The 17,500-nt window shown below is 39.9% G+C and overlaps 1 protein-coding gene across 1 annotated transcript in view; it reads left to right on the top strand.

Moving 5' to 3' along the window:
* LOC131348836 (stimulated by retinoic acid gene 6 protein-like) overlaps positions 1-17,500 on the top strand; it is a 25,324-nt gene that overhangs the window by 1,073 nt on the left and 6,751 nt on the right. Inside the window, exons 3-7 of the mRNA XM_058384005.1 lie at positions 1-69; positions 766-866; positions 1,030-1,175; positions 14,674-14,794; positions 17,071-17,161. The exon at positions 1-69 is cut by the window's left edge and continues 4 nt beyond it. Coding sequence (XP_058239988.1) covers positions 1-69; positions 766-866; positions 1,030-1,175; positions 14,674-14,794; positions 17,071-17,161 — 528 coding nt within the window. The remainder of the gene's footprint in view (positions 70-765; positions 867-1,029; positions 1,176-14,673; positions 14,795-17,070; positions 17,162-17,500) is intronic.

Raw genomic sequence — 17,500 nt, 5'->3', positions numbered from 1 at the left:
AGGACAGTTACAAAACAGGAGTGTGAGAATTATGATCAGTATATCCTGGGGGTCAGTCTGCTTCCTGCTGTGAGTTCTTCATCTTCACCTTCTTCATCTGTGTTTGTACTTTATTAAACTTTTATTAACTGTTTTTATGAATTGTTTAAATCAAATTCATGATTAAATTAATAAGATAAACAAATCAAACACGTTTCCAGAGACATGATAATCAGCACTGATGTGGATTCTTATGATGATGATGTTTAGGGTCGTGTTGACCTTTCTAATCAATTTATTGACCGTTGCAATCAATTTATTTTAGCTACATTTAAATAAATAAATTAAGTTCACTGACTTTGAACTCAATTTATTTATTTAAATCTAGCTAAAATAAATTGATTGCAACCACTTAACTTAAGAAAATTGGGTAAATTCAATGAATAATTTTTTTCAGTGTAGGTATATTAGGGCTGGGCAACGATTAAAATTTTTAATTGCGATTAATCGCATGATTGTCATGAGTTAAAGCGAGTTAACGCTCTCTCTCTCTCTCTCTCTCTCTCTCCCGTGCCTGTCTCCGTGTTTGTTTATCCGCCCACTTTTTTCCCCGCTTCCTTTCAGCCCTGCGGCAGTCTTACACTTATCCCAAACGCTCTCATTGGTTCAGACACCTATATATATAATAAATATATATAATTTATATAACTACAGTAAAATAGTTTAGTGTGTTGATGTGATTCATTTATGCAATAAAAGTGTGTGTGTGTGTGTGTGTGTGTGCAGGTGATAATTATCATACTGCTGTCATTCGTACAGAAGAGAAAGAAGATTTATTCCTTTGAGAGGAGATTTCTGTGTCTGCGCGGCCGATTCGGTGTCGTGGTGTGAGTTTAAAAACCAGTTTCAGGATTAACAAAACCCATAAACCACGCCCTTGCCACACCCACTCCCCCTGCCACACCCATTACCCATACAATACATAACATTACTGTTAGACGAACTCTTTGTGTATGTGTGTGTGTGTGTGTGTGTGTGTGTTTGTGTTAGACCCGTGGACTTCACCAGCACTCTGGAGAATCGATGGTCCTACGCTTTTGCTTTCGGTGCCGTGACTCACCACATGGTGAACCTGATCATCGGCATCAGCAACCCGCTTCCGTTCACACTACCGTACACGCTGTCTTATCTCAAAGGTGCAACACAAACACTACTACACACACTACACTGTAACACACAATACTACACACACTACACTGTAACACACAATACTACACACACTACACTGTAACACACAATACTACACACACTACACTGTAACACACAATACTACACACACTACACTGTAACACACAATACTACACACACTACACTGTAACACACAATACTACACACACTGCACTGTAACACACAATACTACACACACTACACTGTAACACACAATACTACACACACTGCACTGTAACACACAATACTACACACACTACACTGTAACACACAATACTACACACACTACACTGTAACACACAATACTACACACACTACACTGTAACACACAATACTACACACACTACACTGTAACACACAATACTACACACACTACACTGTAACACACAATACTACACACACTGCACTGTAACACACAATACTACACACACTACACTGTAACACACAATACTACACACACTACACTGTAACACACAATACTACACACACTACACTGTAACACACAATACTACACACACTGCACTGTAACACACAATACTACACACACTGCACTGTAACACACAATACTACACACACTACACTGTAACACACAATACTACACACACTACACTGTAACACACAATACTACACACACTACACTGTAACACACAATACTACACACACTACACTGTAACACACAATACTACACACACTGCACTGTAACACACAATACTACACACACTACACTGTAACACACAATACTACACACACTACACTGTAACACACAATACTACACACACTACACTGTAACACACAATACTACACACACTACACTGTAACACACAATACTACACACACTGCACTGTAACACACAATACTACACACACTGCACTGTAACACACAATACTACACACACTGCACTGTAACACACAATACTACACACACTACACTGTAACACACAATACTACACACACTGCACTGTAACACACAATACTACACACACTACACTGTAACACACAATACTACACACACTGCACTGTAACACACAATACTACACACACTACACTGTAACACACAATACTACACACACTGCACTGTAACACACAATACTACACACAATATACTGTAACACAATACTACACAAACTACACTGTAACACACAATACTACACACACTACACTGTAACACACAATACTACACACAGTACACTGTAACACACAATACTACACACACTACACTGTAACACACAATACTACACACACTGCACTGTAACACACAATACTACACACACTACACTGTAACACACAATACTACACACACTACACTGTAACACACAATACTACACACACTACACTGTAACACACAATACTACACACACTACACTGTAACACACAATACTACACACAATATACTGTAACACAATACTACACACACTACACTGTAACACACAATACTACACACACTACACTGTAACACACAATACTACACACACTGCACTGTAACACACAATACTACACACACTACACTGTAACACACAATACTACACACACTGCACTGTAACACACAATACTACACACACTACACTGTAACACACAATACTACACACACTACACTGTAACACACAATACTACACACACTACACTGTAACACACAATACTACACACACTACACTGTAACACACAATACTACACACACTGCACTGTAACACACAATACTACACACACTACACTGTAACACACAATACTACACACACTACACTGTAACACACAATACTACACACACTACACTGTAACACACAATACTACACACACTACACTGTAACACACAATACTACACACACTGCACTGTAACACACAATACTACACACACTACACTGTAACACACAATACTACACACACTACACTGTAACACACAATACTACACACACTACACTGTAACACACAATACTACACACACTACACTGTAACACACAATACTACACACACTACACTGTAACACACAATACTACACACACTACACTGTAACACACAATACTACACACACTGCACTGTAACACACAATACTACACACAATATACTGTAACACACAATACTACACACACTACACTGTAACACACAATACTACACATACTGCACTGTAACACACAATACTACACACAATATACTGTAACACAATACTACACACACTACACTGTAACACACAATACTACACACACACTACACTGTAACACACAATACTACACACACTACACTGTAACACACAATACTACACACACTGCACTGTAACACACAATACTACACACAATATACTGTAACACAATACTACACACACTACACTGTAACACACAATACTACACACACTACACTGTAACACACAATACTACACACACTGCACTGTAACACACAATACTACACACACTGCACTGTAACACACAATACTACACACACAGCACTGTAACACACAATACTACACACACTGCACTGTAACACACAATACTACACACACTGCACTGTAACACACAATACTACACACACTACACTGTAACACACAATACTACACACACTGCACTGTAACACACAATACTACACACACTACACTGTAACACACAATACTACACACACTGCACTGTAACACACAATACTACACACACTATACTGTAACACAATACTACACACACTGCACTGTAACACACAATACTACACACACTACACTGTAACACAATACTACACACACTACACTGTAACACACAATACTACACACACTGCACTGTAACACACAATACTACACACACTGCACTGTAACACACAATACTACACACACTACACTGTAACACACAATACTACACACACTGCACTGTAACACACAATACTACACACACTGCACTGTAACACACAATACTACACACACTGCACTGTAACACACAATACTACACACACTACACTGTAACACACAATACTACACACACTACACTGTAACACACAATACTACACACACTACACTGTAACACACAATACTACACACACTACACTGTAACACACAATACTACACACACTACACTGTAACACAATACTACACACACTACACTGTAACACACAATACTACACACACTACACTGTAACACACAATACTACACACACTACACTGTAACACACAATACTACACACACTACACTATAACACACAATACTACACACACTAAACTGTAACACACAATACTACACACACTGCACTGTAACACACAATACTACACACACTACACTGTAACACACAATACTACACACACTACACTGTAACACACAATACTACACACACTACACTGTAACACACAATACTACACACACTACACTGTAACACACAATACTACACACACTGCACTGTAACACACAATACTACACACACTACACTGTAACACACAATACTACACACACTACACTGTAACACACAATACTACACACACTACACTGTAACACACAATACTACACACACTACACTGTAACACACAATACTACACACAATATACTGTAACACAATACTACACACACTACACTGTAACACACAATACTACACACACTGCACTGTAACACACAATACTACACACAATATACTGTAACACAATACTACACACACTACACTGTAACACACAATACTACACACACTGCACTGTAACACACAATACTACACACAATATACTGTAACACAATACTACACACACTACACTGTAACACACAATACTACACACACACTACACTGTAACACACAATACTACACACACTACACTGTAACACACAATACTACACACACTACACTGTAACACACAATACTACACACACTGCACTGTAACACACAATACTACACACAATATACTGTAACACAATACTACACACACTACACTGTAACACACAATACTACACACACTACACTGTAACACACAATACTACACACAGTACACTGTAACACACAATACTACACACACTACACTGTAACACACAATACTACACACACTGCACTGTAACACACAATACTACACACACTACACTGTAACACACAATACTACACACACTACACTGTAACACACAATACTACACACACTACACTGTAACACACAATACTACACACACTACACTGTAACACACAATACTACACACAATATACTGTAACACAATACTACACACACTACACTGTAACACACAATACTACACACACAGCACTGTAACTCACAATACTACACACAATATACTGTAACACAATACTACACACACTACACTGTAACACACAATACTACACACACTGCACTGTAACACACAATACTACACACACTACACTGTAACACACAATACTACACACACTACACTGTAACACACAATACTACACACACACTACACTGTAACACACAATACTACACACACTACACTGTAACACACAATACTACACACACTACACTGTAACACACAATACTACACACACTGCACTGTAACACACAATACTACACACAATATACTGTAACACACAATACTACACACACTACACTGTAACACACAATACTACACACACTACACTGTAACACACAATACTACACACACTACACTGTAACACACAATACTACACACACTACACTGTAACACACAATACTACACACACTACACTGTAACACACAATACTACACACACTGCACTGTAACACACAATACTACACACACTACACTGTAACACACAATACTACACACACTGCACTGTAACACACAATAATACACACACTACACTGTAACACACAATACTACACACACTACACTGTAACACACAATACTACACACACTGCACTGTAACACACAATACTACACACACTACACTGTAACACACAATACTACACACACTGCACTGTAACACACAATACTACACACACTGCACTGTAACAAACAATACTACACACACTGCACTGTAACACACAATACTACACACACTACCCTGTAACACACAATACTACACACACTATACTGTAACACAATACTACACACACTGCACTGTAACACACAATACTACACACACTGCACTGTAACACACAATACTACACACACTGCACTGTAACACACAATACTACACACACTGCACTGTAACACAATACTACACACACTGCACTGTAACACACAATACTACACACACTGCACTGTAACACACAATACTACACACACTGCACTGTAACACAAACTACTACACACACTGCACTGTAACACACAATACTACACACACACTACACTGTAACACACAATACTACACACACTGCACTGTAACACACAATACTACACACACTACACTGTAACACACAATACTACACACACTGCACTGTAACACAATACTACACACACACTACACTGTAACACACAATACTACACACACTACACTGTAACACAATACTACACACACTGCACTGTAACACACAATACTACACACACTACACTGTAACACAAACTACTACACACACTACACTGTAACACAAACTACTACACACACTACACTGTAACACAAACTACTACACACACTACACTGTAACACACAATACTACACACACTGCACTGTAACACACAATACTACACACACTGCACTGTAACACAAACTACTACACACACTACACTGTAACACACAATACTACACACACTACACTGTAACACACAATACTAAACACACTGCACTGTAACACAAACTACTACACACACTGCACTGTAACACAAACTACTACACACACTACACTGTAACACAAACTACTACACACACTGCACTGTAACACACAATACTACACACACTACACTGTAACACACAATACTACACACACTACACTGTAACACACAATACTGCACACACTACACTGTAACACACAATACTACACACACTACACTGTAACACACAATACTACACACACACTGCACTGTAACACACAATACTACACACACTACACTGTAACACACAATACTACACACACTACACTGTAACACAAACTACTACACACACTACACTGTAACACAAACTACTACACACACTACACTGTAACACACAATACTACACACACTGCACTGTAACACACAATACTACACACACTGCACTGTAACACACAATACTACACACACTACACTGTAACACAAACTACTACACACACTACACTGTAACACACAATACTACACACACTACACTGTAACACAAACTACTACACACACTACACTGTAACACACAATACTACACACACTGCACTGTAACACACAATACTACACACACTGCACTGTAACACACAATACTACACACACTACACTGTAACACAAACTACTACACACACTACACTGTAACACACAATACTTCACACACTGCACTGTAACACAAACTACTACACACACTACACTGTAACACACAATACTACACACACTACACTGTAACACACAATACTACACACACTGCACTGTAACACACAATACTACACACACTGCACTGTAACACAAACTACTACACACACTACACTGTAACACACAATACTACACACACTACACTGTAACACACAATACTACACACACTACACTGTAACACAAACTACTACACACACTGCACTGTAACACACAATACTACACACACTGCACTGTAACACAAACTACTACACACACTGCACTGTAACACACAATACTACACACACTACACTGTAACACACAATACTACACACACTACACTGTAACACACAATACTACACACACTGCACTGTAACACAAACTACTACACACACTGCACTGTAACACACAATACTACACACACTACACTGTAACACACAATACTACACACACTACACTGTAACACACAATACTACACACACTACACTGTAACACACAATACTACACACACTACACTGTAACACACAATACTGCACACACTGCACTGTAACACACAATACTACACACACTACACTGTAACACACAATACTACACACACTACACTGTAACACACAATACTACACACACTACACTGTAACACAAACTACTACACACACTACACTGTAACACACAATACTACACACACTACACTGTAACACACAATACTACACACACTGCACTGTAACACAAACTACTACACACACTGCACTGTAACACAAACTACTACACACACTACACTGTAACACACAATACTACACACACTACACTGTAACACAAACTACTACACACACTACACTGTAACACAAACTACTACACACACTACACTGTAACACACAATACTACACACACTACACTGTAACACACAATACTACACACACTGCACTGTAACACACAATACTACACACACTGCACTGTAACACACAATACTACACACACTGCACTGTAACACAATACTACACACACTACACTGTAACACACAATACTACACACACTGCACTGTAACACACAATACTACACACACTGCACTGTAACACAAACTACTACACACAATACACTGTAACACACAATACTACACACACTGCACTGTAACACACAATACTGCACACACTGCACTGTAACACACAATACTACACACACTGCACTGTAACACAAACTACTACACACACTACACTGTAACACACAATACTACACACACTACACTGTAACACACAATACTACACACACTGCACTGTAACACACAATACTACACACACTATACTGTAACACAATACTACACACACTGCACTGTAACACACAATACTACACACACTACACTGTAACACAATACTACACACACTACACTGTAACACACAATACTACACACACTGCACTGTAACACACAATACTACACACACTGCACTGTAACACACAATACTGCACACACTGCACTGTAACACACAATACTACACACACTGCACTGTAACACAAACTACTACACACACTACACTGTAACACAAACTACTACACACACTGCACTGTAACACAAACTACTACACACACTACACTGTAACACAAACTACTACACACACTACACTGTAACACAAACTACTACACACACTACACTGTAACACACAATACTACACACACTACACTGTAACACACAATACTACACACACTGCACTGTAACACAAACTACTACACACACTGCACTGTAACACACAATACTACACACACTACACTGTAACACACAATACTACACACACTGCACTGTAACACACAATACTACACACACTGCACTGTAACACAAACTACTACACACACTGCACTGTAACACAAACTACTACACACACTACACTGTAACACAAACTACTACACACACTACACTGTAACACAAACTACTACACACACTGCACTGTAACACACAATAATACACACACTACACTGTAACACACAATACTACACACACTGCACTGTAACACAAACTACTACACACACTGCACTGTAACACACAATACTACACACACTACACTGTAACACACAATACTACACACACTGCACTGTAACAAACAATACTACACACACTGCACTGTAACACACAATACTACACACACTACACTGTAACACACAATACTACACACACTACACTGTAACACACAATACTACACACACTGCACTGTAACACACAATACTACACACACTACACTGTAACACACAATACTACACACACTACACTGTAACACACAATACTACACACACTACACTGTAACACACAATACTACACACACTGCACTGTAACACACAATACTACACACACTACACTGTAACACACAATACTACACACACTGCACTGTAACACACAATACTACACACACTGCACTGTAACACAAACTACTACACACACTACACTGTAACACAATACTACACACACTGCACTGTAACACACAATACTACACACACTACACTGTAACACACAATACTACACACACTACACTGTAACACACAATACTACACACACTACACTGTAACACACAATACTACACACACTGCACTGTAACACACAAATCTGCACACACTGCACTGTAACACACAATACTACACACACTACACTGTAACACAATACTACACACACTACACTGTAACACACAATACTACACACACTGCACTGTAACACACAATACTACACACACTACACTGTAACACACAATACTACACACACTGCACTGTAACACACAATACTACACACACTGCACTGTAACACAATACTACACACACTGCACTGTAACACAAACTACTACACACACTGCACTGTAACACACAATACTACACACACTACACTGTAACACACAATACTACACACACTACACTGTAACACACAATACTACACACACTACACTGTAACACACAATACTACACACACTGCACTGTAACACAATACTACACACACTGCACTGTAACACAAACTACTACACACACTGCACTGTAACACACAATACTACACACACTGCACTGTAACACAATACTACACACTGCACTGTAACACACAATACTACACACACTGCACTGTAACACAATACTACACACTGCACTGTAACACACAATACTACACACACTGCACTGTAACACAAACTACTACACACACTACACTGTAACACACAATACTACACACACTGCACTGTAACACACAATACTACACACACTGCACTGTAACACACAATACTACACACACTGCACTGTAACACACAATACTACACACACTACACTGTAACACACAATACTACACACACTGCACTGTAACACACAATACTACACACACTGCACTGTAACACAATACTACACACTGCACTGTAACACACAATACTACACACACTGTACTGTAACACAAACTACTACACACACTGCACTGTAACACACAATACTACACACACTGCACTGTAACACACAATACTACACACACTACACTGTAACACACAATACTACACACACTACACTGTAACACAAACTACTACACACACTGCACTGTAACACACAATACTACACACACTACACTGTAACACAAACTACTACACACACTACACTGTAACACAATACTACACACACTACACTGTAACACACAATACTACACACACTGCACTGTAACACAAACTACTACACACACTGCACTGTAACACACAATACTACACACACTACACTGTAACACACAATACTACACACACTACACTGTAACACACAATACTACACACACTACACTGTAACACACAATACTACACACACTGCACTGTAACACAAACTACTACACACACTTCACTGTAACACACAATACTACACACACTACACTGTAACACACAATACTACACACACTACACTGTAACACACAATACTACACACACTGCACTGTAACACAAACTACTACACACACTGCACTGTAACACAAACTACTACACACTACACTGTAACACACAATACTACACACACTACACTGTAACACAAACTACTACACACTACACTGTAACACACAATACTACACACACTACACTGTAACACAAACTACTACACACACTGCACTGTAACACACAATACTACACACACTACACTGTAACACACAATAATACACACACTACACTGTAACACAAACTACTACACACACTACACTGTAACACAATACTACACACACTACACTGTAACACACAATACTACACACACTGCACTGTAACACAAACTACTACACACACTGCACTGTAACACACAATACTACACACACTACACTGTAACACACAATACTACACACACTGCACTGTAACACAAACTACTACACACACTACACTGTAACACACAATACTACACACACTACACTGTAACACACAATACTACACACACTACACTGTAACACACAATACTACACACACTACACTGTAACACACAATACTACACACACTGCACTGTAACACAAACTACTACACACACTACACTGTAACACACAATACTACACACACTACACTGTAACACACAATACTACACACACTACACTGTAACACACAATACTACACACACTACACTGTAACACACAATACTACACACACTACACTGTAACACACAATACTACACACACTGCACTGTAACACAAACTACTACACACACTGCATTGTAACACACAATACTACACACACTACACTGTAACACACAATACTACACACACTACACTGTAACACACAATACTACACACACTACACTGTAACACACAATACTACACACACTACACTGTAACACACAATACTACACACACTACACTGTAACACACAATACTACACACACTGTACTGTAACACACAATACTGCACACACTGCACTGTAACACACAATACTACACACACTACACTGTAACACACAATACTACACACACTACACTGTAACACACAATACTACACACACTGCACTGTAACACACAATACTACACACACTACACTGTAACACACAATACTACACACACTGCACTGTAACACACAATACTACACACACTGCACTGTAACACAATACTACACACACTGCACTGTAACACAATACTACACACACTACACTGTAACACACAATACTACACACACTGTACTGTAACACACAATACTACACACACTGCACTGTAACACAAACTACTACACACACTGCACTGTAACACACAATACTACACACACTGCACTGTAACACACAATACTACACACACTACACTGTAACACACAATACTACACACACTGCACTGTAACACACAATACTACACACACTGCACTGTAACACAATACTACACACTGCACTGTAACACACAATACTACACACACTGCACTGTAACACAAACTACTACACACACTGCACTGCATAAACAAACTACTACACACACTGCACTGTAACACACAATACTACACACACTGCACTGTAACACACAATACTACACACACTGCACTGTAACACACAATACTACACACACTACACTGTAACACACAATACTACACACACTGCACTGTAACACACAATACTACACACACTGCACTGTAACACAAACTACTACACACACACTACACTGTAACACACAATACTACACACACTGCACTGTAACACACAATACTACACACACTACACTGTAACACACAATACTACACACACTACACTGTAACACAATACTACACACACTGCACTGTAACACACAATACTACACACACTACACTGTAACACACAATATTACACACACTACACTCTAACACACAATACTACACACACTGCACTGTAACACACAATACTACACACACTACACTGTAACACAAACACTACTACACACACTGCACTGTAACAAACAATACTACACACACTGCACTGTAACACAAACTACTACACACACTACACTGTAACACACACTACACTATAACACACACTGTACTGTAACACACACTACACTATAACACACGCCACTACACACACTACACTGTAACACACACTACACTATAACACACACTACACTATAACACACACCACTACACACACTACACTATAACACACACCACTACACACACTACACTGTAACACACACTACACTATAACACACACTACACTGTAACACACACTACACTATAACACACACCACTACACACAATTCACTATAACACACACTACACTATAACACACACTACACTATAACACACACCACTACACACACCACACTGTAACACACACTACACTATAACACACACTACACTGTAACACACACTACACTATAACACACACTACACTGTAACACACACTACACTATAACACACACCACTACACACAATACACTATAACACACACTACACTGTAGCACACACTACACTGTAACACACACCACTACACACAATACACTATAACACACACCACACTGTAACACACACTACACTATAACACACATCACTACACACACTACACTATAACACACACTACACTATAACACACATCACTACACACACTACACTATAACACACACCACTACACACACTACACTGTAACACACTACACTATAACACACTACACTGTAACACACACTACACTATAACACACACTACACTGTAACACACACTACACTATAACACACACCTCTACACACACTACACTATAACACACACTACACTGTAACACACACTACACTATAACACACACCTCTACACACAATACACTATAACACACACTACACTGTAATACACACTACACTATAACACACACCTCTACACACAATACAATATAACACACACTACACTGTAACACACACCACTACACACACTACACTGTAACACACACTACTACACACACTGCACTGTAACACACACTACACTATAACACACACTACAATATAACACACACTACACTGTAACACACACCACTACACACACTACACTATAACACACACTACACTGTAACACACACCACTACACACACTACACTATAACACACACTACACTGTAACACACACTACACAGTTTTTGTTTAATTTGTGTGTGTGAGTGTTGTGTGATGTTTGATGTCCAATTTTTAGGACAGGTGGTAATATTAGATAGCAGGCTAAAGAAAGTGTGTGTGTGTGTGTGTGTGTGTGTGTGTGTCTCAGTGTTTGTGTATATGACTGCTGCACTGAAGGTGGGTGTGGCCTGCATGCCTTTATTCTCCTGCCTTTCAACACCACACCAGTTACTGGGAGGAGTCTTGGGCCTGCTGTATTCACTCTTCTGGTACATGCACACACATACAGACACACACACTACACTATAACACACACCACTACACACACTACACTATAACACACACCACTACACACACTACACTGTAACACACACCACTACACACAATACACTATAACACACACCACACTGTAACACACACTACACTATAACACACATCACTACACACACTACACTATAACACACACCACTACACACACTACACTGTAACACACTACACTATAACACACTACACTGTAACACACACTACACTATAACACACACTACACTGTAACACACACTACACTATAACACACACCTCTACACACAATACACTATAACACACACTACACTGTAACACACACTACACTATAACACACTTCTCTACACACAATACACTATAACACACACTACACTGTAACACACACTACACTATAACACACACCTCTACACACAATACAATATAACACACACTACACTGTAACACACACCACTACACACACTACACTGTAACACACACTACTACACACACTGCACTGTAACACACACTACACTATAACACACACTACAATATAACACACACTACACTGTAACACACACCACTACACACACTACACTATAACACACACTACACTGTAACACACACCACTACACACACTACACTATAACACACACTACACTGTAACACACACCACTACACACACTACACTATAACACACACTACACTGTAACACACACTACACAGTTTTTGTTTAATTTGTGTGTGTGAGTGTTGTGTGATGTTTGATGTCCAATTTTTAGGACAGGTGGTAATATTAGATAGCAGGCTAAAGAAAGTGTGTGTGTGTGTGTGTGTGTGTGTGTGTGTCTCAGTGTTTGTGTATATGACTGCTGCACTGAAGGTGGGTGTGGCCTGCATGCCTTTATTCTCCTGCCTTTCAACACCACACCAGTTACTGGGAGGAGTCTTGGGCCTGCTGTATTCACTCTTCTGGTACATGCACACACATACAGACACACACACACACACACACACACACACACACACACACACACACAAATGTGGTAATTCTTATGTGTTTGTGTCTTTTTTTCTGTGTGTGTGTTTTCTGTATATGTGTGTGTGTTTTCTGTATATGTTTGTGTGTGTTTGTGTGTGTGTTTGTGTGTTTGTGTGTGTGTCCAGACATGCTCAGGTGTGTGGTCTGTTCAGGCTCCACATATGTGTGTGTGTTCAGGCAGCCTCAGACATGTCTGTGTGTGTGTGTAGTGTTGCATGTGTGTGTGTGTGTGGCCTGTGTGTGTGTGTTCTCAGGTGTTTCTGTATATTCAGGTGGTGTGTGTGTCAGGTTCTCCAGCATGCCCAGGTGTGTGTGCAGTATGTTTATTGTGTGTGTGTGTCCAGGTGTGTCTGCATACCCAGGTGTGTGTGTGTGTCTCAGGTGTGTGTGCTCAGTGTGCTCCAGACATGCTCTGTGTGTGTGTTCTCAGGTGTGTGTGTGCAGTGGTGTGTTCTGCACATGTCTGTGTGTGTGCAGGTCTGTGTGCTCTCTGCACATGCCCAGGTGTGTGTGCGTGTTCAGGTTTCCTCCCAGGTGTGTGGCTCAGGTGTTCCTGCATTACTGCCCAGTGTGCAGGTGCTCCAGGCTCCTGCATGTCTGTGCGCAGTGCGTGTCAGGCCTATTCAGGCTCCTGCTGGCCCAGACATGTGCAGGCAGGTCCAGGTGCAGTGCCTGTCTGTTTGTTCATGCCCAGTGCCCAGGTCTGTGCAGGCCTGTCCAGTGCTCCACATGCCCAGTGTGTGTGCCCAGGCTCCTGTATACGGCCCAGGCAAGTGTGTGTGCAGGCCCAGTATATGTTTGTTTGTGTTTCTGTATATGTTTGTGTGTGTGTGTGTTTGTGTTTCTGTATGTTTGTGTGTGTGTGTGTGTGTTTGTTTGTGTTTCTGTATATGTTTGTGTGTGTTTCTGTATATGTTTGTGTGTTTGTGTGTGTGTTTGTTTGTGTTTCTGTATATGTTTGTGTGTGTGTGTGTTTGTGTGTTTCTGTATATGTGTGTGTGTGTGTGTTTGTGTTTCTGTATGTGTATGTGTGCGTGTGTGTTTGTGTGTGTTTCTGTATATGTTTGTGTGTGTGTGTGTGTGTGTGTTTGTTTGTGTTTCTGTATATGTTTGTGTGTGTTTCTGTATATGTTTGTGTGTTTGTGTGTGTGTTTGTTTGTTTCTGTATATGTTTGTGTGTGTGTGTGTTTGTGTGTTTCTGTATATGTGTGTGTGTGTGTGTTTCAGGTTCACTATGAGCACGTATGAGTTAGTGTGGTGCAGTGATTCGACAGTAAATAAAGGAGGATTGAGAGATTATGTCCTGGTGCACGAGTGGGTGAGTGCAGTGTCCGGTTCCTAGACATTCCACTGAACATATATAAACATATGGAACACTGACCATTGTTTTCAGACCCAACAGTAAGTCCCGCCCACCCCAGCTGAAATTTCATTAACATATGGCAGTGAAATATTTACTAGTCAGCAGACCGTAAATCCACTGAGAGAGAGAACCCCTGAACCCCCCCCCCTTCCTTACACACACACACACACACACACACCCCACCCCCAAACACACACACACTGGAAGAATCTGCACAGCATCACAGACGAACACTGCAGCTGTTACTGAGTCACACAGTTATTTACTTTAAGCCTGATGTGTGTGTGTGTGTGT

This window comes from Hemibagrus wyckioides, linkage group LG29 (genome assembly GCF_019097595.1).
Source record: "Hemibagrus wyckioides isolate EC202008001 linkage group LG29, SWU_Hwy_1.0, whole genome shotgun sequence".
Taxonomy (NCBI): domain Eukaryota; kingdom Metazoa; phylum Chordata; class Actinopteri; order Siluriformes; family Bagridae; genus Hemibagrus; species Hemibagrus wyckioides.
The sequence above is the reverse complement of the archived record's forward strand: the minus strand, read 5'-3'. Positions and strand labels throughout refer to the sequence as shown.